Genomic DNA, 26,009 nt, shown 5'->3' with positions numbered 1-26,009 from the left:
GTATATATAAGCACATGTATTCACACAGAGTATAGGCAAGGTAGTTTAGGCTGACCTGGGTTAGTAGAGGCATCTTTGCATCAAACTGTTCTGTGAACACCAGTAACTGCTTAGGAGATGACAGCGGTTTAAGACAGTGTGCCACTGAAGAAAATGCACATACCTTTAAAAACTAAACCTTTCTTTGCAACGATTTGCAAGTGATCAGTGTTGCCACTCCAGGCTGCAGCATTTCTTCTCTCACACGCTGGGAGTATCCTAAAGGACCACCAGAGAAGATGATGTGATTGCTCCAGTAGTGGCAGAGGTGTTTAAGAAGGAAGGACATAAATGCATGGGAAATCAAGCTTTATTTATCCCGCAGAAACAAAATTCTCAGGAAATGTGTTCATCATCTGCTTACATAGGGAGATCAACTAAACAATATGCTTATGAGTAGCAAGATCACTATTGTAGATATTTCTACTGGCAGATCTCTTTCAATTGGGGCACTTCATAATCAACAAAAGCATTTTCTTGGTAATAAAAGAGATGTCTACATTTAGATGATTTTCTGTTTTACTTGTGTACCAGCAACTTTTTTACAGCATAGAATAGACTTAAAATGTCAGAGCCAGTAATACAAGCTAGAGTTCTGATGGTCTAACAGCCAGTTTATATTCCTTTCTTCCCCTCCAGATTTAAATACCTTAGAGCTTCCCTACATAAACCCCCAATTATGTGAAATAACAATACAAATTAGTATTAAAATAATGAAATTATTATTGTCATCATAATTATCATTATCACTATCATTATCATCATATTAATTAAAAGGGAAATTAACACTGAAAAGTGTGCCTGCACACTGGTATATTGGTCATATGTTGGTGTTATTAGACCAAGGAGCTTCAGAAGTTTAAACATTGGGGGAGGGCAGGGTTTACCAATTCAAGTTCATGGTTTTTCCTCAAATTCTCCATAATAAAATCTGCTTTTTGGCTAGTAATATTAACACAAGCACTTTCAGCTGAGTCAGAAATTCTTTTGAAAATACTATGAACAAATTTAAATAAATGGTAATACTATTTCAAAATAAAAAATCTTCATAATGCACATAGATCCTTCTCTGGACACTGCTTCTGAAAAAAAATGATTCTTAAGCTGTTTTCTTTTTTTTCCTTAATGTCTTTAATTTGAAGCATTTCTTTCTCTTCCCTAGCAGGACATAGATGGATTTGTATATAAAAGGTTTCAGCCAGCACATGTGCCAGAAAGTAACAAAACAAATAAAACATAGACATCTTAGATAAAACACAGTATGTGTTTATTGAAAATTTTCAAGAGAAAGAAGCAAAATGTATATTTTCATTGTTAAACAAACAACTGAAGTGGTAACCACAAAACATTTTAACATTTCATTAGTCAAAACTTTATGTCTACCTGGCAAAATATGTATCAATCTGTTTTAACTATTAACATGGGAAATTAGTATTTTTAGAGAAATATCAAGTGTCCTTGGAAACCATATTAAAAATATGTTATCATTCATAAGTTGAACGTGATAACCACAAAGGTGCTCGTTTGTTTGTGTGTTGTCAAGGTGTTTCTGTATTTTAACTGATGTACATTATCGTTTCTCACTTTCAGGATCAAAATAAAGATTATGGTAATCTCCTCAGCAATTGATATATATCCATTTCAAACATAGTTTAGATAGAACAGATTTATTTTATGAAAAGAATACTTTTTCAAATTATGTCTTTCAACAATTTAATAAGTACAAAATCATGTTTACCTCCATCTACGTGGAATTTCAGTAAGAAAAAGCATGCTTCACATACAAGATGAAGATAAAAACACAGATTTCCTCTGTGCTTTAAAGAGTTAGCTAAAATGGCTGTATTGCAGAATTATGTCAGTAAACTACTAGTTTTGCCAGCTTTCACCTGCATTTCATTCATTTGCTAGTATTTTGATTCAGTTAGCTAAATGAAGGCAGAGAGACTGGAAAAGTGTTAGTTTTTGTTGATAGATTTGTCTACATAAAGACATTTATTAGCACAGCAAGGTTGGATGGGAACAAGGGAAGAAGGTAAAACAGCCTTGCTAGCAAAACGGTATCAACCACACCTCTGCATATGTATGAAGCTTAAAAGTTGGTGTGGCATAGATTTTATACAACCAAGTGTCACAGACTCATTCTAAATTATTCTGAAAACTTTGTACCTATTTTTCCTTTACAGAAATTATGAATAATATGGTTCTTAAAAAAACCAGCCTGCCAGATTAATGCCTTTAAAGGGTCCTAGAACAGGACCTAAGTTTTCAAGAAGAGAAACAAAATTTACATCAAATTCCAGTTCCTGAGAAGAGCCAAACACCATTTCAGTAATAAATAAATAAATAAATAAAATCAGCACGTGTTCCTCTCATTTTTATTTTTTTAAAACAGTGGTTTGTCAATCTACATATTCTTTTCATGCTGTATTTTAAAATTAAGAATGAATTTTCTATCTATACCTCCTTTCTCTTTGCTAGAATTCAGACATAAATACAAAGTAAAGGCATTAAAATTTTTAATTCTTTATACAACTTCATGTTTTCCTTAAACTTTATGGATGATACAGAAATATACTAAAGAAACCTAACATGTATGAATGGAAACATCAATTTCCTTATTCCTATTCTATCAGAAGGATTAAGTATTTTGGCTAATTTTGAAAACAGGAAAAAAAAAGAATTGTTCAGTGACTCAAATGCTCACAAACCAAAATCTTTTCATTTTTAACTTATATTAAACTTGATTTTTTCATTGTTTAAAATAAATTGTGAATCAAAATGCGTATCCAATCTTTATGAATGCAGGTCGGATAGTTCAATACAATCCCCAGACATTTTAAGCATGTCTTTGATGACGTAAAGCTCAAGATGCAAGAGTGACATCAGGTAAAAGAGAGCAGGATTGCAGCATCTCAACAGAACATTCATTAGAGGAAGATTTTCTTTTGTCAGAATGGTAAAGTAGAAAGAATTTGTCGGACCTGTGGGCTGAATGTCACCAACCAGAGAGGCCTGTGATCAGAGGGCAACTCTTCTTTCAGCGGTTTACACTGTATCCCCAGCTGAAAAATGAAGATTGAACAGTCAGTATTTCCACCAAGGATGCCCTTTGCCAGCTTTTCTGGGCTTTTTTTGCTCCAGTCCTTTTGAGGCAGCGGGTGGGAACCTCATATCCCCAGAGACATACAGAGAGCCTTCCCCGTTTGTCTCACTCCCCATTTCCAGAAGGCCACGGGATCACTGACCTGATGCTTTAGTTACACAGTGGCCACAGAAACAGAGGAAAACAAGTGACTGTCGGGACCCTGAGGGCACAAACAGCATTCGCGGCCCTGACCAGCCTCCCCTGGGGCATCCCGGGCTGTGCTCCGGCTGGATCTCCCCTGTGTGACCCTGCCCAAGCCTTCCCCCGGCGCCCGGGCAGCAGTGCCGGCCCCGGAGCCCGCCATGGCACCCCCAGGCTGAGGCTTCTGAAGTGCTGGGGGATCCCAGATCTCTCGGAAATCTCTGTGAAGCTTCTCCACACACCGCCTGCGTTTCGCTCATGTCATAGTCGTTAGTCCCGTTATGGAACAAATAACGTGAATTAGAGGTTTAAGTTGACTTCTATGACAGCTAAGGGCCAGGGCCGGGCTGTTCCCAAAGAGCCGGGAGCTGAGGGCAGCCGCAGGGGAGCCCGAGCCATCGCCTCCCCAGTGGCAGGTGCGCAGAGGTGGGGCGATGGCAAACGAGCCCCGCGGACAGGCCAGCCATCTTCACCAGAGGACAAGGCAAGCAGCCCAAGGCCAAGCCAGGAAACCCAGCTGGCCGGCCGGGCTCACGACCAGGGCCGGTGTGTGGGGATGCGGTGCAGGCCGGGGCTGGAGGCCCTGAAATGGAGGCCCTGGCCAGAGGGTACATGGGTGCCGTAGGCCAGCCTGATCTGGGCCATGCAGGCTGGTTTCCACACACAGAGCCACGGCAGTCAGTCACCTCCGTGGTGGCAGACACCTCACGTCAGGTAATTTCCTTCATAGAGTGACATACATCCATCTTCTGGGCACGTTTTGGCTTCCTATACTTGCCCTTGATGAAGAACGTTAACTACCAGCATCTCTCACAGACCAGTGAGGTTGTTCAGGATGAGATTTTCAAATGCCCTCATCCCTGACCTATTTCTGCCCCCACTGTAATTGTTCATAAAATTCCCATCTACTTCAGCACTAAATCAGCTCGGAAAGTGGGAAACCAGTTTGGTCTTACCATGTGGTTTGAAACAAAGTTTCTTGTTCTTGTAAGCGGAGTAGGCTGCTATGGATCCAACAACTAATATTACAAAAGCAGAAATTATAGGAGATGTAACTCCAGCTATTAATCCTGAATCTGTGGAAAAAAGAGAAAGGTTTTTTTCAGAGGCACTGAAATGGTTTGACTTAAGCATTTTATCTACTAAGGCGTGCTTTTGCCAAACTATGAGAATTGTTTGGTGAAACATTGAAAATTCATTAAATAGAATTAAGCAGAAGACTAGAAATTATATTACATTACAGCTGGTGTGAAAATGATGTCTTAAAGCCTAGTTTCATATATGTACTACTTTTATAAGGCTAACATTTTCTTACTATTTTATGATGATAAGAAACAAATTATAGAGTAAATTATTTACTATACCCATACCCGTGTTTCCTCCTTGATTGAAATGATGCTCCTCTTCTCCTGGAATAGAGGGTGAAGTTTCATGAAGAAATGTTTTTCATCTTGTTTTGAGAACAAAGTCTTTACTCAACAAAGTGTGATTTTGTACAGAAGGTGAAAGGGGGCTGCTCAGTGGGACTGTGAGAGAGGAGCTCCCCTTCCAGTCCTGACCGACAGCTGCGCTGGCTGGAGGACTAACCCATCCATCCTCCTGACACTTTGTTTTTGGAAAAGAATATTACCTTGTAAAAAAAGGATAATACTTAGAAGTGTACATCAAGCTGATTTCACAGGGAATAGGAGGCCAGTATACTCTGGCTATTCTCTACTGCCAGACAATCAGATGATTTATCAGTAATTTAAGTCAAGATCATAGGCCCAGTGCATCCACTTTCAGTTCTCGGCAGAAGCCCCTTGCTTTGGGACTGTCCTGGCTGAATACAAAGGGATAAATCCCGCAGGGTTCTGACATATGCCAGAACACTACAAAATGTTTAGGAATATGTTTCAAGTTTGAGCTTCAGGCTCAAAGCCATGGTTTGTGGAGAAGAATAACTAATCTAAGTAAAAATAGCAATCTTGTCCAATACCTTCAGTGACAAACACATTACTGCTAAAGCAAAACCAGCCAGCTCCGAGTTACAAGTTACAAGCTGCAAGAAGAATTGGCAAATACTACCTGCTATGTGTGGTGGCAAAATCTTCCCATCAAAGAGATCTGAGTCATCAAAACCTCCTGCAAGACAAAGATTAGGATTTCTGTTGCAAAATTATCTGAACAATGGTAACCTCTTCAGCTCCCTTGTCCAGTCTTTTTGTAGTGTTCTAGGGAGGGGTGAGGGACCTTTGAAATCCCAGCTTTGACATGGTGGATGGGTCAGGTGTCCTACACTGAATTGTTAGCTATTCAAATTCACCTGGAAGATGGAGTACTGAAATTGTTGGGGTCTACCCATTCTGCATCTGTATTGGCACCTGTAGGATGTGTGGGCTTGGGCTCTCAGTAGCACAAATCCTTATATAATTTGGACATCTCAAATCCCAGTGGTTCCTGGAGCAGCAAGTCAGTGGGTCCTTTCCAGGAAAGACTCCAGGAGGACCTGTCCACGGCTCATTACTACAATCATACCAGAAGTAAATATGGGATACATGGTGGTAGCTGGGATAGATGTGCCACTTCCATTTTATTTAAGTGGGTGTCTGAGACCACACTTAGAAGCAATACAGGCTTACATCCATCTCCCCAGTCCCGCCTGTTGTATGCCCCAGGGCCATCTCAGATGCACATCTCAGTATGAATTTGAACATAGGCTTATCCATGCCCTGTGGCTAGCAGTCAGATTTGAACCTTAGCATGATTCAGTGTATACATACCCAAAATGAAAAGGCAAATAAGCTGAGTGTTAGTCTCATGCCACGTAGGAGTCAACATCCCACATTTTGGGCAGACAGAAAAGCTTTATGGTACCAGCATTAAAACTCAGAAAATCTCAAACACTGGGTCAAGAACAGTGATTACAAAAGGGACATGGAGTGGAGGGATGATAAAAACTATTAATAAAGAAATAAGAGAGTAAACTATTCAAAATATCTGCTCTGAACAGCTCATAGTGCTAGATTTTCTTAGGAGAAACTATTCTTACCGGAATTACTATGGCTTCCCGGTCGTGGTGGAAGAGGTGGATATAAAGGTTTTCTTGGGATGTCACCTATTGATAATTAATATTATTAGATGGTTGGACAGACAACACTGAGAGCTGTAAATAAAGAGTATGATGACCTGAGATTTTATACCTATTTCTAATTTGTCCTCCGGTGAATTAAGAAGAGGACTTTGTCACTAGTTAAAAAGTCTCAAGCACTATATCAACAAATAACTAGCTACTAAAACTAATTAGAAAGTGAAAAGGGAATATTTTCAAAATTAAAATGAGAGAAGAATTCACAAAAATATCGAAGGAAAATTTTTAAAGTATTTCTGGCAAATGCTAACATTGTTTAATGCTGACAGCTGGGAAGCACAGTGTGTTACTGTTGGTTTTAGTGGTGCAGTTATGCAGAACCAACAGAGCAGTTGGTGTTCTGGGCTGGGCAGGAGGCAACAGGTTATCTGTGTGCCATCAGCAGGTATTAATAAGATCTGTAGATTAGTTTCATCTAACAGATGCTGAATTCACCTAACGCATGATGAATTTTCTACTCTTGAACAGTGCAAAATGAACTCAGACTTCAGCTTTGTTGTTTAGGACTTTTTGCTGGTATTTGGCCTTAATTTTTGCCAACTTATTAGAAAGAGATGCATTGGATAGAGTTGGAGATATGATGACTATTAGTAATTTCCAAACTGCACATACAGTGGTGGAGTAGCAAGAGCTGACTTGGGTCAAAACCTGCCAAAGTTAACATCCAGGGCTGTTTGTGTATGTAGAGTAGGTCCCCTCTTGCTGTCCTTTCTCCAACCAGTTCAGTCCCATATTTAACTGTTCTTCTAGCCAGACAGTGAATTTAGCTCTGAATAAATGAAAGTTAGGTCACAGAAATAAATACCAACTTCCCTCTCTCTCCTTAAATCTTTCTTTCACCTTCAATACATGCCAGATGTCCTTTTATCATGTTTTCTTCTTGCCTAGCTACTAAATATAATTCTTCTGTTTGTGAGTAACATTTAGGTTCTGATTCAGCAAATTATTTAGATATATGCTTAACTTCAAGCGAGTTTAGCCTACTGCAGTCAATGAATTTTAGGTAGAGTCTTAAAGCTTTGCTGAATCAGACTGTGCCCAATTCAATAGAAGAGACTTGTTCCATTCAGAACTGTGTAACAAATGAAGACTCACCATAGCACAAAAGCAGAAAACTACTGATCCCATTATTCATTTTTATTATGGTATTGCACTTATTCAGTATTCTCTAAGCATAAGAAGATATATTCTATGGCATAGCTAGTGAAAAAATAATGTCTTCAGAACTATTGATAATGAGGTATGTATCATTAATCCCATTACACCATGTATGAATGTCAATTAAGAACCTGAACTGAAAATGGAGCAAAGAAATAAAAACTGAGGCAAACATCATTTGCCATCCTCTGAATGAAAAGGTGGGGTTTAGTGAAGATACTTAAGCTATTCATTAATAATTTAATCAAAGTACTAGATCCATCCTCTCATAAAAGTACCCATTAAAAACTTGCAGGAATGGAACAATTAGTATGGGCAGGAAGAAGTGACAGTATAAACATGGGAATTATAAACAAAATTAGATTCAGCTTTATAAAGCGTGGGCTAACATGTCATTCAAACACAGGCGTGAAATGCCATGGGGGAATCTGGAAATGCAGAAAGCCTGGGAAATGGGAAAGAATAATATAAAAGTTATGATTCTCTAAGACTGAAACATGAGTAAACCAGATCACTGCGACTGGAGTAATAATTCAGAGGTTCTGTGCAATGAGCTGAAAAGTAATTTTTCTTTTGTGTAGCCTTGATCCAAGTAGAATTTTAGGCCTTGATTCAATAGTACTTGCCTTTTAGATAATTTCAGTGTACAAGAACCTTTCTAGAGTACTTCACATCCTTGGTATACCTCTAAACACCCTAAACAAAATGTGGTGCCAAAATTCCCAAAGTCAAGGTTTTCATATGTCTACACAGCACAGCACAGTACAGTGAAAACTTCCTGGGTCAGTTCTGGATGTTATAGAAATACCTGGAAGTTATAGCAGGTTACAACAGCTTGATTGTTTCAAGCTTAAGCTATATCTTGTCCATCAGTGCTCATCTCTGAAACATTCCTTCCTGCATTTCTGATCTGGGATCAGCAGTTACAACAAGCTCACACCTCTCTCTATCCACTGTTACCTCTGATTCCTAATCTTAGACGGACTCATTTGTGGTAGTTGAAGAAACTACTGCCATCACCTCTTGTCTTCAAGCTTCTGCCAGAAGCCACCAACCTGAACCATCACGGCTGGATGGGCAGTACGTCCTCTCCCCAGCCATGACCGCGGTAGCCTGGCATGGGAACGTAAACCGTAGCTGACTTCAGTTCAGGCAGGCAGGCCAGCCTGCAAGCTCCCATAGCTGGCAACCGGACACAGCCCATCCTGCTGTCCCCGCTCTGCATGATGGCCTCTGGCAAAAGGGCTGCCTGTACATGAGCTGTAAGGACTCCCATTACTACAGTTCCTCCTACAGTCTTGAAATCTCTTTTCACAAATTAGGCAGACTTCAGAAAAAGACTACAAAAAAAATCCAACCATTATATTTGAGAAAAGAAGAGAGTACTCACCCCCACCAAGAGCATCTCCTAAATGCAGATCATTGTCTAAAAATGAAAAAGAGGAAGGTGTAGAGAAGTGAGTTACACACAATTCTTGAGGGAATTGAAGTGTTGGGTTTAATAGAAAATATACAACTGAATGTTTCACAAGCAACTTTTTCAAGTCAGTCCCATAAATTCAAATAAGATATTACACTTTTCTTGAAAACTCTTACAGAATTTAGTATTTGCCCACACACTACTTGACAAATCATACAACATTTTCTACTCAAAATACGAAAGATTTATTCCTGCTTTAAATAAGCTTAAAATAAATCTCATAGGGGAATCAAGTTTAATACCTCTTTAATATATCTGCAAGTACATAAATAAAACTAGATATGTTAAAATATTAAAATGTATCTATTTTTTAAATATATTTATTAACATTTATGTCTGTGGTGGGTTGACCTTGGCTGGACACGAAGTGCCCACTCAAGCTGCTCTATCACTCCCCTCCTCAACAGAATGGGGGGGTAGAAAATAAGATGGAAGAAAACTCATGGGTCAAGATAAAGGCGGTTTGATAAAGCAAAAGCAAAGGCCACATGTGGAAGCGAAGGAAAACAAAAGATTTATTTTCTACTTCCCATCAGCAGGAGATCTCCAGCCACTTCCCAGGAAGCAGGGCTTCAGTACACCTAGCAGTTGCTCCAGAAGACAAATGTCGTAATAATGAATGCCCCCCCTCCTCCTCCTTTCTCTTAGCTTTTACTGCTGAGCATGACGTCGTATGGTGTGGAACATCCCTTTGGCCAGTTTGGGTCAGCTGTCCTGGCTGTGTCCCCTCCCAAGATCTTGCCCACCCCCAGCCTGCTGGTGAGGGGGGAACGTTGGAGAGACAGCCTTGATGCTGTGCCAGCACTGCTCAGCAGGGACCAAAACACTGGTGTGTTATCGACACCTTTCCAGCTACCAGTACAGAGCACAGCACTACGAGGGCTGCTATGGGGAAAAGTAACTCCATCTCAGTCTGACCCAAAACAATGTGGTTAAAACTGGTATACGCATGTTTGGCTTGAGTGTAATTTGTTGAACTGCAAAAACTGAATACCCATTTCAAGAACAAATACTGGGAACTAATAAACCTACTTAGGGAGAGAGAATTGAATCAACTAATTTATGTAAGGATCATGGTGACAAAAATTTTTGCTTCAAGCAATCATATGTGCCTGTCTGAAGTTGGGTGACAGTCTGTTTTTCTTTGGCTGACCTATAAAGGTTTTAAAATATACTTAAATGTCTGCATGTGCATGTTACACAGTGAACAACAGGCTATTGCCGTTCCCCCAGCACTGTCTCACTGTACCTGGGATGGAATTTTCCATCCAATAAACAATTTGTCCATGAGCTGCAGAAGCATAAACAAGAGGAACTCCTTTTCCAACATGCAGTGTGGATGTGAGTATGTGGGTGATATTTTAGGGTATGTATGGAATGATGATGAGCTCTGAAAGGTCACTGAGTAATAGGCAGAAATACTTTAGATGGATGTCATAACTCAAAAAAAAGCATTTCTTGCTCCTTATAAATGTGAAGTGCTAGAATGAATCAGAAGAAAAGGGACAGCAAAATATACCTAAATTTTGATACCAATGCTTCTTGCCACAGAAAATTAGACAGACGCTCAATTAACTATATAGGTTTTTTCATTACAATTGTGTCAGAATTCCCAAACCCCAGGAAAATCCATCCAGATGCATCACCATGCAGAACTCTGCCTTCTTGTGTTCTTTATCTCCAAAGGGAGTGGGAAGCTGCTTTTGCATAGTATCAAGTCTCATTTGTGTAACAACTCAGAAATGCTCTGATGTCACCAGGAAATCTGGCAGGGAAATAATCAAATTCATACTACATGACTCAGTTTGTTCTTGTCAAGTCAGATGTTGATGCTGTCTGTGTCTGGTCAGCAGAGAGTTGCATTTCAAAAATACCTTTACGTGTCAAAATGCTAACACTGTAAGAAGCAATAAATTGCAAACTGGATTCAATTTACTATCAAGATGAAGAATTCAAGTAAAATGTAGGGCTCCACTCTGGAGGGTTCATGCAGAGATTTGTTGCAAAAATGCTAAGGTTGATATGAATGTAATACAAATGGAAATGTGTGTGTCTCTAGGGACCGTAAGAAACAGCAGAGCAAAGGGTTAAAAGAACAGACAATAAAAGTCACTGTTCCCAGCAGTAAAATTGAGGAATGTGTTGTTTCTGTCAAAACCAGCAGGCCTGCACTCCGATAAGATGACAAGCACAGATGACTTGTCAGCAGAGGAAAAGCAGAAGGGCACTCTAAAGCCAAAGGTTGCAGCATACCACCTATTCCACCACTTTTCCTGTTCGCCCACCCAGAAAATAGTCTTTGGACCTAGTCTGTGTACCCCCAACAAGCAAAACCAGACAGTGGGCAGCAACCTGGCCTAGGGTTCAGAGATGCTGAAGCAAGATTATACCGCAAAGGACCTTTCCATAGTAGCTGATGACTCCGATAGGGTATAAAAGATCTGTACATAAACTGGCTTGTCATTTCTGATCAAGAAGAACCACAGAGACAGAATAAGGACTCAGTAGCTGGCGTGCCTTGTCCTGTGTTGCACACGATGCTCACCAGACCTCCTGAGCGCACACATCTTGGTGCTCATGGATATGTGGGTTTGAGCGTATGACTGAATTAAATCAATAGGAGGATGAATGTGAGTGGATAAAATCAACCTATTTAGCGATTTTGTAAATAAACATCACCTTCCATGAAATTTTGTGTTGAATTTTGTTACACTAGATGGGAGGTGCCTACAGGAGAGCTTCAACTCCGGCAGATGTGCGTGGGAAGTGATGCCCAGAGGACATCGCCTGTACAGTAATTGGCCTCAGCTGGACCAAAATCATCATCTCAGCCAGCCTCATTTCTCAGTGATACTGGCTGAATGAGACATAGAGGAAACCCTGAGGTTAACATGAAGCATCAGGCAGATGCTAGGACATACTTTCGTATCATCTTTCTGCACTTCCTAAATCCAGTAATTGATTTTTAACACTGTTTTTTTTTAATTAGTTTTAATTTCTTTTAAACTCCCTGCAGTCCTCTTCAGTGCTGAAGGAGATTCCAAAATCTTCTGGAAAACTTGGGGTTCTTCATTCCCAAGAATTAATGAAGTTGATTCAGGTAGGGCTGATAATCATCTGACAGTCATATCTCTAACAGATTTAGGAGTCCCTAAAAATCAAATCCCTTTCACCTGAGTGAGGCAGCTTCACTGTAGATACTGGCATCCCTAGGTTACCTTTAAACATGTCTAAGGACAGTCTTTTAAGGCACAATTCAAGTAACCTGCTTGAAATGTCTATATTAGGATGAGAACAAATCCACATTTAGAGTGATATGAACTGTCCCTAGACATGCTGATTTCTCTCCACTGACTTTAAAGGAAATCAGGACAGTTAGCTAAGCAGAGGGCAGTGGCATAGCAGTACTTTACAAGAGACACTTCTAATCTAGGCCAAACACAGATTTTCTTTGCAAAATGAAGTGCGAAGAATGCAACCATTACAGGATTTAGTAGCTACCACATTCACAAAATGCTCCCCCTGTTTGTTCAGAGTGAGCCAGAGAGTTGTGTGGAAAATGTAACTGCTTTCATGTACCTAAAGACTTATTGCAATGTTTATCCAGAAAAAGACTGAAAGTTGTGTGGGCTAATGTTACCCAGCATTTCCTGATTCAAGCATTTTGTTCGATAGCCAGAAATTTCCTTCAGTTTAGTTTAGTTGAAAAATCTCTATGTTATCATAAAAAGTTCCATCATAAATGCACGTGTGGTTTTGTTGTTGTTTGGAGTTTGGGTTTTTTCAGTGATAACGAGCGTTCATTGGAAATCGTCATTTGTCATCCTCAGGACTACAGCTAAAACGTTTTGGTTCTCTCCACTGTTCAGAGCCTTTTTTCCTTTCTGACACAGGTCTTTGTAGCTATCAATACTAGATATTAAGTAAATACATGGGGAGAAGAAAGAATACCCCAATTCCTTCTGATTCTTTTCCAAGACCGTTATGAAGCATCATGAATATTTATGCTAAAAGAAAAAATAATGGAAAAAAAGTAGAAGACCAGTTATCCATTTTTAGCAACAGTTACCCATTTTTATACTCCCCAGGGAGTTCAGTACAGGCTGGAAAAGCATGAAGATCTTCAGGAAATAAAATGCCATCACTGGCCAGTCATGCTCTAAAGACTTACTGGAAGCAGTAAAGACATGTAATTGGTAATTGTCAAAAACCCACTTACTTTACATACAGAAGACAGCTAGTATTCACACAAATTATCTCAGCTACGGTTCATTAGCAAATACGATCAAGAATCTTACGTGAGACTGTTTCTACATATCTAAAATCAGTTATGACCCATTTTCTCCATTACTCACTCAGCACAGGCCTTGTCGGTCTTCTGATCACTGTAGGCTTCCTGGTAATTATGTCCTCTGTGGGACACAATGACAGATCAATAAACAATTACAGCTTAAAATTTTTCAACTTAACAAAATAAGGTATCTGCAAATCCAGCGAGCTGCATTCAATAAATCTTTATGTATCACGGCAGAAGCTAAAAATGAAGGGATATGTTTTCAAAGCCATTTTTGTTGTTGTTGTTGTTCTAAAGAAAATTTTAATTTTATGACAGAAACATTGAAATCTAGCATTTCCCAGTTCTGTATTTCTTTAACTTATGTAGCAGCCACTTCATATTCCAGTCCTAAGGAAAAGGACTTAAGATTTATTATTAGGTCTAAATGCCAGAGTAAAATGAGGAGAGGAGATTTACCTACCTGGGTGATCAAGAGCATCAGCTAAATCAAAATCACGTTGACCTAGAAGGAAGGTGACAGAAGGAAAGAGACTAAGTCAGTGGGCAGGTTTCCATGACTGCCAGGACTGAGGGCTCTGGACAAAGCCAGAACATCCGTAAGAGGCAAAAGAAAAATCTATCCAAACAGGAGCAGGCGCAGAGCGAGCTGTCGGCTGTTGTCCCTGTACCGTGCAGTCCTGAATGACGGTGCGAGATGGGCTCGTTTAAATCAAAGAAGCTATTCGTTCAGGTAGCGCAAAGAGAAGCTGCTTTCTCCTGTTATCCATAGCCAGCCGCTGTGCAAACATGCCTTTGAAGAACACAGGTTGCCTGTTACAGGGCACAAGGGCTTTTGCTAGGAGGAGGCTGAAAGTAGCATTCAGCACAGTACTTGCAAACCAGAATCATTAGGTGAGAACTTTTAATATCTTCATTATTGTTTTACTAGCTCACCTTCACAGAGCAGCTTTACTGGCAAGCCTGTCTTGTGAATACTTACAATGTGAATCAACTTTTTTTTTTTTAGTTCTTCCAGTAACATGTGCCAGCAGTAAAAGATATAAAAATGTGTTTACCTAATTTAGTTTCCGCTATAACTTAAAAAATCTGAAAGAGGAGAAAATAACCTTCCTGTTCTGCGTTAGGTGACAATGATGTCATTAAATGTCACAGCAGGGCAATTAGCGTCCTGACCTTTGAAGCTGGCAGGTAAATAAAACTGGAAAATGTTTAAAATGTATAAACTGAAGCATACAACTTTGAACTGAACACACATAGTTATTCATACAAGTTTTACTTTCCACTCTCTACAATCTGCCACTTTCCTTTTAACACACAGCCTTCATGAAACACCTCTTTGCAGAGTATGTATCCATTAGTTTTCATCCAGACTGAAACTTCACCGTCCTTGTGTTTGCACACCAAATACAAGATCAGCCTGCACAAACCCACAAAAAGTCACTACATGCCATGACTTCCCTAAGCAGAAATGTTTTGCTGTGCTCTATCGAGTAAGCCTCTTGATCTGCATCTGTTTATTATCCTGTCTAAAAGGCTTAATACACAACTCTTCGATGAAGTGTTTTTCTTGGCAAGTCCTGAACAGTTCACAGCACGAAAGGCATCATTGTTCAGGTGGGGAAACTGAGGAACAGAGAGAGGCTGTCAGAGGTTCTCTAGCGTGACAGCGCTCTGGGTTCAGCTCAGCCCTCTCTTCTTGACGGGGGCTGTCCGTCTTCATGGCATTCTTCACATTAATCACTGTTCCTCAATAATAGCTCTCGCCTGTGTCAAAGAGCTGCTGGAAAGATTAATTATCAGTGGTAAAACACTGTGTGATCCCCAGATAAAAATCAGAGCAGGAGCATAAAGTAGAATTGTTTTGACTCCCATGAGGATTTTCACGTAAGTCTGTGAACTTAATTATCATCTGGTGCCTGACGGAAAAGATAAAATGAGGCTGGAATGCAAAATAGCAAATGGCTTCTAAAGAAAACTGTCCCTATAAAATATTATGACAAACCCGTGTTTGGAAAGGAAAAGCAGAAAGCAGCATAAGGCTTTCCCAGTACTGTTATTAGAGTAGCATTTTATCTCTTATCATTTGAACTGATCTTGGAGCGTCACCTCGTCCGACCACCTCTCCTTTCCCTGCGCTGGCCGCTCAGCCAACCTAGCCAACTCCAGTAACCTTTGGGCTGGGTCCCTAGATGGGTAATATTCCAAGACGCTGACAGGTTGTTTTTTCTATATGAATCCCTTAAAATACATAAATACATAAAATTGAGAAGTGGCTTCCTCAGAAGATACTCTTTTCCGGAGCCCTGAGGGCACCACTAGCCCGCCCTGGCCCTGAGCCCCAGCCCGTGGGCTGTCACAGCCGTGCTGCTGCCCGCCCGTGGGACCATTTGATCCCGATGCAGACCCCTACCCGCAGGCTGACATCCTGACATTGCCTTGACTTATATGAAAAATTCTATTTTTCTGAAGCATTTCTTCAGTGCCAGCAATACGAGCAACTTAAGTTTGACTGTCTTTTGATTTTGTCCTCTGGATAAATCTTCATTCTTGATTGGCGTCCTGAGTCCGTCTGACCTGAGCCCTGCTGCTGCAGGATACCGCCGGCAGGGCTCAAACCGTTTCTCATCAGAGTGAGTCATCAGAAATAATTTTCTAACAGCAAAGAGCTGTTGGCTAAACCAGCTCCTCTGTTACAGGTCCTGACACGCAGGAACTGTTGATAGGGAAAGCAGCTACTGAGGTCCTAATGCTGTAAAGAGAACGTGACAAAATTGTCTTGTGAAGGAAGACTCTGGAAAACTTCCAAGTAAAATATTTCTTTGAAGTTAGAGAAAAGAAAAAAATAGAAGGAGGAATCTAATCAAAACAGATTCTGGAATTCAAGCAAGATGATGCAGATGCTTCCAATTGCCTGAGCACTAAAACAAAACAGCAGACTGAAACAGTTACTAACATCTGCCCTTCTGGACAATACCGACGTTGCCCTCTCCTGTTGTCTGTCTGCTCTGTTGTCAAAAAAGTGGGAAAAGACAAGAGGTGTTCTTTTGAGCCAGCAAGGGAGAAACAGAAGGCAACTACAGAAATTTTAAGAAGAGAAAAAAGAAGCCTGAAAATCCCCTGCAGAAATTATTCAGATTAATTTTTTTTAAATTATTTCTCATGATAAACCAAGTATTAAAATAAACAGACACCAACACAGAATGGCTGATTGGGAGTAAGATAGGAATCTACACTGAATTCTTTTTGGCTGTGTAAATATAAACCTTGACAGATGGGCAGATTGTATGTGGACATCTGCGCACCACGGTAAATGGTATTCCAATAAACCAAAAGATTGCTTGGACTTCCATCCCGACTTCCTCCGATAATAACATCAAATGACCGCAAGGAGTAACATTTCTGTGGAACGGAATTTTAAATGCTCATTACCATTTCTGAGACTGCACCTAGACATTTTGAGAATCTAATCTGGGAGGATAACAGATGGTTAAATAGCTGAACAGCCCAGATTTCATCTGCAAAATGGTGGGTCTAGAAACAAAAACACATTAGAGACTCAGAGAATATTTAGCTCAACAGGAACTGCAAACACTTCAGGGAACTCTTGAAGATAAATGACAATGGAAATAAATTAGTCAAACTTCTTCACAGAACAAACAGACTGAAAGAAATTCCACATATAAAAATGACCCCTTTTTTGGACCAGCTTCCATAATAGAAACAGCTGGAAACGTACTGATGAAAATGAGAATGAGAGAAATTTTAGTGGGGAGAAAACAGCTTTGTTCCTTTGAATTTTTTTATTTGGTTGGGGATTTTTGTGCTTGTTGTTTGTTTGGGGTTTTTTTAGCCTGGATAAAGTTATGAAGAGATTTAGCTATGCAGGAGGTATTATCTCAGAGTTATCTCTGTTATTACTGCTTTGGGCTAGTATGCTATTTCTTGGCATCACTTCTAGCCTTTCTTCTGGGAGTACCCGTGTTTTTACATAGAAGTAAAATTATTGTAATAGTGGGTTTTGTTGGGTGGTCTATAATGATTCATAACAGAGAATTTGAGAAAAATGGTTGTAAGCTCCTGCCTGACACCACAGAACAGTCCTTATCTGCAAATGAGAAAATGCTAAGCTAAGAAAGCAAGCCTTCCAGATGGATATACAGTTTGTATTGCAAAAGAGCCTGTTTATACTAGCTGCTCAAACACAATGAACTATACTAACAGCAGGACTTTTGCTGGCACTGCCAGCCTTATTTGGGATGTAATTCCCTCATTCCCACCCAAAACATGCAGCTGTGCCAGTAAAAATCTGAAGCGTAGACCTGGCCTACATAGCTAACAGTAGACTTCTCTGTAGCAGCCAGACAGGGGAGAATAGACTCCATAAAACCAAGCATCAAAACATAGTAGCTTAAATTTCAAAGTTAGTAGATTTATTTTTAAAGGCATGATTCCTCCGGGTAGGACATTTGCTTTCACTAATGCCCAAACTTTCCATGAGCCTTTTTAATATCATGTGTGGAAGGCTGGTGATATAGAATCCCCGTTAGTCCACTTGCTCTATTATGGAAACTGTTACGGTTGCTGTTTGCCACAGAGATACTGAGCCAGCTTTTAGTAAGTTCCCTTGCATATAAGAAAAATCCTGCTGAAGCATCATGGAGCTGAGGTCATCTTACCCCACCAAGGCACTCCCTTGCAAAGCTGTGTCCTCAGGCATACGTGCATTTAATGTTCACAAACATTTGCCCATATTAGTTTTCTGAAAATGTGACCCAAATATCTGGTCACTAAAATGCAGACAGCAGCATCTTTTGCCTATGGTTTGTGTCCTAAATGTTAAATAGTTCCATCACCCTTTAACTGTGCAGTTGATTGATCACAAGGGTCTGAGGTCCCACAGTTTTTGAGGAGGATTTACGAGGAACAAGGCTGGATACTGCAGGCGGATGTTACGGGTTCATCGTTACGTTTTCTGACAAAAGGCTACCATGGCATCACTCTGCAATTTTTAATCTCCATAAGTAGGCTCAGTCCCACACTGGATCCATATGAGCACAGCTTGTGGCCATTAAAGTGACGCAGATTTAAATAAGACAGCGTGAATATTGCTGAATGAGAGTCAGGTTATGTGACGAATGAAATGAACTTCTCAGGCATTTAATATGCATAGTCTAGTATTAAAAATGAAGCTAAGATCCATGAGAAAATGCATTTATATGTGTGTATACATGTGTGTGGACATACATCTTAAATGCATACAGGCACATGTGTGTTAGATAAATCCATTTGTCATTAATGTGATTAAATTAATGGGCTTTGAGTACATTGCTAGCAGTCATATGATTGGGATGAGATTAGCTATGTTACAAATAAATTAGAAGCAACTAGGTTAGAAATGTGAGCTAGATAGAAAGGGAAAATAAGTTGATTTTACATTATTTAAAAACAAGAACAAAAATGATTTCTTCAGTGTAATTAAGAATTGTTTTGTGAATACAATGAACTTAAAATGTTATGAAGCTGGCAGAGACTGAGGAAGAAGTGGGTGACTCACAAATGAGAACAAAAATTTCTAAAAAGGAACAATATGTTTCCAAAACCGCTCATGGGACCCATTTTATGTTCTTTTTAGCTGAAATGATAAGTTATTCTCTGCACAGATAATTTCTGATTATTATACAATCATGAGACATATTTCCCCTCTAATGGGAAAAATGGATGTATTCTCCTGGGTATGTGATTCAGAACATACCCATTTATTGGTCCAATTTTATTCAGGAAGCAATTATGTTTGTTTAAAGGAAATTACTCATTTAAGAAAAGTTGTGGGAGAACTTAAAGGTTTACGCCCCAGAGTGGACACTTTGGACAAAATCTCAATGAGCAGGTACTATTTCTTTGATGTAATACCCTCATGATCCATATTTCCTGATGAGGATACTGTAGCTTTTTTTTCCATCACGGCCCTTTCGTTCCATAAGCAATGATTGCCACTACAACCCCTTAATGTTGGGGTGGAAAATGAGTATGTTTTAAAATCTGTAATTAAGATCTAAGTTCCAGTCTATAGACCACAGCATATGGACCTGATTATTGGCTTCGTGTTTTTTCCTAGGCCACTTCTGTTTACAGTTTGCATTCAAGGGAAATGAAAAGGTCTCTCTCACTTATTCATACAGGAACACATTTAAATAATTACCAGCAAATAAGATGCACTAATAAAGCAAGAGTGGCAGTACTGCTTTAGGTTTGTGCAGCATGGTCTCATCAAACATGAAAGAAAATCTTCTAGTTCTACGGTGTTTGCTTTGCTGTGGACTAACAACAGCTGTTCAAAGGTAGCTGCCATTCTTTATGATGTGATATGTCCTGCGTACATAAAAAAAAACAGATATAATTTTCTATATTTTGCTTCAGAGTGAGTGCAGAAGATGCTGGTGTGTGCTGCAAAATTACAGGCAGAGCAAAAGAGTTGGGCGCTCTGATGAAGCAGCACCGTATGTTTGCTCATCTTACCAATTTTCAGATGTGTGTCGCGAGGAAGCGGAGCTTAGACCACGGCGTGGGCTGTTCGGCCAAAGCTGCTCTCTGTCCCTGTGTGGTTCGTGAAGCTGTCAGCCCTCTTCAGCCATTTGGTCTGAGAGGGACACGTCACATGAGAACTGTACAAGTAGAGAGGCTCAAACGAGAGACCTCTACGAGTGTTCCTACTGAAACTTTATAGTGTGGCACAGGCAACAGCTGGGCTGGGCTCTCCGAGTGACCACTCACTGCCAAAGTACGGGCTGGCGAATCCACACTTTCCCCAGCAGATAGTTTAGAGACAACAGAGGGAGCTGAAGATAATGCAGGAGGTCAGGGAGATGCCAGGCTTTGCTATTTCTGTTGCTCACAGTGTGTCTTTTAATGTTCCTCCTCCCACCTTCATCCCAAGTACACTGGTAAAATACATGCAAAACACCTTTACTCTTCAATATGGGTCGCACAGATCTCAGTAATGCTATTCCGTAACTTAACATTGAGTTGGATTTATTTCAGAAATTCTGTTGTATAACTAATCGTATGCCCCCTGAAGTCACAGTAGCTCATCAGCATAATTATTTATATTGCTTCCGAGGGGGTTAGTAATACTGCCAAGTCAAAGTGGATGATCAGGACATTTCATACACATTCTTTGCTTATGTGTTTAAGATGCAAGACAGCAAAGAAGCAAGACCTGCATCTTCTCTCTTTCATGCCATTAAGAACGTGTTTTCTAGAAAAGAATAACGCTGGAAAGAGTTGTTGGACATCACCCAGAATGTCCATTCAGCAACAAAGTCTCTGCAGAGTGTCAGGAGCCACCTCTCATCTCATTTGGACTAAAGGAGAAAAGCCATCAGGCTGCCTTCGCAGAGCTGAAGAAGCCTTTGCTCATGGTGCCGGAGTGCACAGAGAAGCCTCTCTGAATGACCCTGTGCAAAGGGTGATGGAGCATCAGTTGGTGTCTGAACTTCGGATACTCGGAAGAGGATCTGATGGCTTAGCCTTCAGAGGGAACACCAGTCAAGAGTCTTGGCATGCAGAATGCTCTGCAAATCTGAGTTGGATTTCTGAACAAAAAGCCAGCATTCTTTTTGCTACCATTACGCTCAGGAAACAAAATAGTCTGTATGATCTTTGTGAATAGACATATCTGGCTCATATCTCAATTTCTGCTCCTTGCAGATGGTAACCTGCAAGGTAGAGTTGCAGTTTTGATGAGATATAGATTGTGATCCGGGAGGCTTTGTTGCTGTTAACTCAGGACTCCTCACAGTGTGGAATGTATGTCCCTGGTTCTTCCACTGCTAATGTTGTAAGACCTGGGACATAAGGAAGGACTTTGCTTTAATTTCTCTGCTAAGCTTAGTGCCTACTCTGGCCTTTGTTTTCATTTAATCTGGAGCATTGTTGCCCTTTGAAAATATAGTGCTGTGATTTAGCTTTTTAAATAAATTCCTCAGGAATTAAAAAATGCTTATACAGTGGAAGTGGAACTGTTATATTTTCGTAATCCATTCAAGCCCTTTCTTTCAATTGGGATGGCCTAGTTGCCTTCATGAGATATTGTCTACGGATCAGAATTTTAGATAGTATTTTCCCATAACATTCGTAGATGTCAGCCCCCCTGGGGAAAAGAAGGAAGACTCTGATGTTAAAGAAGATCAAAACAGTCTGAATCTCCCTTCTTATAACCATGAGGCAAATGCCACAGAAAGGCATATTTTTATTGATTTTTTAATCTTGAAAGAATGATGACATTTATTTCTTTATTTATTACCCTCAGTGGGATGGAAAGGGATTGACAATTGCTGATGCAAATGAGGGACAAATACATAGTGAAAACAGGCCATTCGGGCACTGCTACCAGGCTTGCAATGTGGCAGCAACGTTTGAGAAATGAACCCGAGAAGCTGAGTAACCACGCTGGTGGTTAGCTCTTCCCGAGCTCTGATGTTGCAACAGCTCTGCTGTTGTTACCGTTTCGACTAGTTCAGGTATGCCTATCAAACTGCAATCGCAACTTTGGATGATAGCGCTGACGTGCCTACAGATGATAGCAGCTCTGGTATTGGGAGTGAAGTAGTTTTGGCGCCCAGCAACAAGAGAATTCATTGTCTGGTACATCCCTGCTGATACCACGAGTGCTTTGGCACGTACACAGGGACCTCACGCGGAGTGACGGCGAGGATGGAGCTTGATGGAGCCGTATAAGAAAAAACAGAACTGTGTTTTTCATCTCTCCCATTCTGTCCTTTAACTCCAGTAAAAACTACATTATTCATAAAAATAAGTCACATAGTGTCTCAAATCCAAACAGGTCTGTAATTTTCTCCCCGTAAAGTGCCTAGCTAATTAACCGAGAATACAATTAGTTTTGAGTCAACTTTGTAAGCCTTAGCTGGAGACAGGTACGTGGTTTACTGGCTTGCAATAAATGCTGTTCCTTTTACCTGCATAGCATGCAATACCTGATGCAGTAAAGTTAATGTGTCTAAAACATCATCAACCTTTGGGCTGTCTTTGTTACTGACTAAACACGTGATCTATCAGTGGGTCTTAAAGACCACGGACATCTCTAGATTATATCTATATTGGGAACCTGAGGAGCATTTCTGAGCAGTCAGATCTGAGCAAGACTCTCAGCTGCTTTCCAGCTTCATACAGGAGTCAGCCCTCGGGTTGTCCTGCTTCCCCGCTGCAGGTACCCTCACCGGTGTACGGCCCAAATGGGACCTGTGGGATGTTCCAAAACTGAGGTGTATGGCCCGAATGGGACCTACAGTATATTTCAAACAGGTACATGATCTTAGTTACTGGGGGACTAGGACCTAAGCTGTGTCTTTCCAGACCCTAAGTGGGCGGTGTAGGCACAACCGAAGCTGAATTACCACAGGTCTGACAAGCTGCAGTAACCAACGTGGGATATTAGCATGAACTTCAGTGGAAAAAGTTTCTACAGAAAGTTTCTTTCATTTGGGCTGGGCTAAAAGCCACTCAGACAATTAGTTGTTGCAGCTCAACTTATATGGGAGACCTCAGGTAACCTGCCTAAGCTTGGAAATAACAAAAGCCAAAGAGTGTAGATAAAAGTATGGAAGACTGCCATGAGCGTCTAAGTTTCTGAACTATATCAGGTCTCACTTTCCTTGTGCGGTGTAGTCCTTGGTTATGCCATGCCTCTGTTGAGATGCGTCCATCAAGCTAGTCTAGCCAACTCACTGAAGATAGCCAGACGTAAAGGAAACGCTAGATGGTAAGAGCAGTGATGTGATCTGGTCTGGCCGTGGTGGCACAGTAGTTTCTAGAAGATATCACAGATGGTTACAGCTTAGATAAGAATTAAGGCTGCATATAAAAAGGTGAATCATGCCATAGGACATTCCTATCATAAGGACTTAGACCATCTTTTCACCAGCATGGCCAAGCCCTTCTCATATCATGTCTTGATTAAGACTGAGTAGTGGTTCCTGTAAACGTCCCCTGAAACATGGCAAATACTTTTATGATAAAATTCAGTGGCTGTTGCCATAAACAAAATAATTCATTTTGCTTTCCAAAGTGGATTATATAGTTTCCACAGTCATAAGACTGTGCCCAAAGCCCGCAGCAGCTTTCAGCAATGACTTCTTCCCCAAAGCAGGGCCTGAACTGGCTCTAAATTAGCACATGTATAAAGCAGGAACGGTTAGGCTGACTATCCTTGTAATTAAAGCGACAGAGTATATGGAGATTGGCTTGCCTATGCTCAGATTGTTTGAACAGAAATATTCAACGTAAGAGAGTCCTCCAGAACAAGAAAGTCCACATGCCAGTGATGAGAGATCGTGTGAATCATCCCTGTTCACAACATGCTACGGGGCAGGCCAGCACAGTCCTACTGCTCTGCTGTTTCTACGCCACATTACTTGCTGAGAACCTCTAAATATATTCCTCGTTTGTTAAAAATGGAACTATGGCACTCATTTAAGTCAAGTTTTTTTTCACTGCCCATCACTGTAAGATCTCCTAGGGACTCCGTTTAAATCAGGGGTGGTGGGAGGATGAGCAGCAGCAGCTATTTTGGAACTAGTGGTTAATGATTGATTTCTTCCTGCAGTTGAATGCTGTGCTACAAGTTTTTGAAGTAATGCTAATATATAAAAAAGAACCTATACATAAAACATAAAAAAAATATAAAAATATATTAAAAAGTACACTATATGGCAGATGCACATGAGGATGATCCTATTTGGTTTGATATCAAAAAAAGTTTTACAGAATGTTCTGCTAAAAGAAAGTTACTTTTGAATATAGAAAACCGACTCAATGTAAAAGGACTACATTTTCCCAACTGTTATTTGTTCGTCAAAAAATGTATACAAATTGTATTCAATTCTTCATTAATGCTGCATGAAAAAAAAAAGAATGTATGCTTGTGTGTGGATTTTATATATTCAGGAAAACATTGGCTAAGGTTAATAAATTATTAATTTATAATTATTAAAGCATGAGCACCAATATGAAAGCATAAGCATCTTTAAACTGAATCAGAATTTGTTTTTACAATATAACTAATATGTTTCAAAATATCAATAAGCAAGAAAAGCTCTAAAAACATGAAGTTAATATTTGACTAAGGATCTCTGGAAACTTTAAGTTCCCCTGGAAGGTCTCATTTTACAGCTTCCATTTAAAAAGTTTATACTCAAGTCCAAGCTTGTGAATAATTTTACGTGAGCAACACTAAAGAGAAATAAATTATAGTAAACAAACTCCAACTAGCATGGCTGTTATGAGTGATCATCCAAAAGATATGTATCTCTTCAGAAACTGCAAAGTACTTATCTAAACACACTTGAATGCTTCTCATGAAACAGTAGCAACAAAAATAACGCCAGCAAGCATTCCTAAATAAACAAGCACATTTTTTTAGGGCTTGGGGTTTAGGGTTTTAGTTGATTTTTTTTTCATTTTTAATAACCACGCTCTAGAAATAAGCCAAGGCAACGGTCACCTACCTCTTACATGGACTAGAAGAAAGCCAAGGCACAAAAGAAGTACGCTTCTGAAACTCCCCATGGTCTTCTGCGCAGTGCCTTGATTGCACGGGTTGTTTTTTTTCCAGCGATGATGGTAGATGTTGCAACCGCAGTGCCGGGCTTTGAGGGAGACGCTCGCTTGGAATCAGCAGCTGCGTCCAAAGAGTTCTCTCACACTCAAGCGCCACGGAAGAGAGAAAAGTCCCTCAAAACCTCTCCTGGTACAAGACAACTAACAAAAGCAAACCACCCCGCCACGGCCAAGCCGTGAGCAGCACCGTAGGTGCCACCCGCCCGCCAAGAAATCTATTTATGGAGCAGGCAGGGAGCGCGAGCACCAGGGAACGGGTGGCAGCACCCAATGAGGAGGGAGCGGCACGCTCCAAATCCACCTCCTTCCCGGAGGGAACGCCGACCTGTTTGACATCCTCGCCCTCGGAGCGGGGCGCGGTGCTGCGGGAGCTCAAGCAGCTTGTGAGAGGAGAGCGGCTTCCCCCGAAGCGGACGTGAAAAAGATCTCCCTGGCGTACTCTGTCCTCAAAGCCCTGCTTCCCTGCTCGCTTTTTGGCTGAGCAATAGCTGCCGGTAAAGACAATCCCGTCGGAGTTGTAACCGCGAACTCAGGCCGCTGCGTGAGGGAAGCGGAGGCCCAGAATCTGCTTTGCAGAGACTCGGGAATTGTTCGCAGGGGGATAACAAAACACCCTGATTTTATGAACTTGAAATGTGATATTGGACTACTGAACTGAAGCATGCTCAGCTCCCCAGCAGACGCTTATCTTCACAAGGTAAACATTGTCTGTGGCGATTTTTTCCATTGATTTAGACACATTTTTATATATAAATATCCACACATATCCTACATGGAGCGACATCTCAGATAGCGTCGAGCACGAGAACACAAAGCTTTGGAAAATGAACAAAAATCATGCATCCATCTTTACATGAACATAGTTTAAAATCACCGATGTGATTTAAACCCAGTTTTGTCATAGCCTCTCTCTACCAAACACATACGCCGGCGCACTTGTCTCTTGAACCGGACTGCCACCGTCACACTGTGCCCGGCGCCA

The 26,009-nt window shown here is 40.6% G+C and overlaps 1 protein-coding gene across 1 annotated transcript; it reads right to left on the bottom strand.

Moving 5' to 3' along the window:
• Window positions 1-1,425: 1,425 nt before the first annotated feature.
• On the bottom strand, window positions 1,426-25,293 carry XG (Xg glycoprotein (Xg blood group)). Its single transcript, XM_075057232.1, has 9 exons — window positions 24,916-25,293; window positions 13,854-13,895; window positions 13,452-13,508; window positions 9,007-9,042; window positions 6,360-6,425; window positions 5,396-5,452; window positions 4,699-4,737; window positions 4,285-4,404; window positions 1,426-3,104 (listed from the first exon to the last, which is right to left on the bottom strand). The coding sequence occupies exons 1-9, from the start codon at window positions 24,974-24,976 to the stop codon at window positions 3,088-3,090; spliced, it is 495 nt and encodes a 164-aa protein (XP_074913333.1). The 5' UTR covers window positions 24,977-25,293; the 3' UTR covers window positions 1,426-3,087.
• Between the last annotated feature and the right edge of the window lie 716 nt (window positions 25,294-26,009).

The sequence above is a fragment of the Buteo buteo genome, chromosome 25, assembly GCF_964188355.1.
Source record: "Buteo buteo chromosome 25, bButBut1.hap1.1, whole genome shotgun sequence".
Lineage (NCBI taxonomy): Eukaryota > Metazoa > Chordata > Aves > Accipitriformes > Accipitridae > Buteo > Buteo buteo.
This window is presented reverse-complemented; position numbering and strand designations above follow the sequence as displayed.

Excerpts from the sequence above, each read along its gene's own strand:
- XG (XM_075057232.1), bottom strand. The coding sequence starts at position 24,976 with ATGGGGAGTTTCAGAAGCGTACTTCTTTTGTGCCTTGGCTTTCTTCTA. Across the intron at positions 13,509-13,853 it reads TGATGCTCTTGATCACCCAG|AGGACATAATTACCAGGAAG; the intron begins GTAGGTAAATCT and ends TGTGTCCCACAG. Across the intron at positions 4,405-4,698 it reads CAATCAAGGAGGAAACACGG|ATTCAGGATTAATAGCTGGA; the intron begins GTATGGGTATAG and ends TTTTTTCCACAG.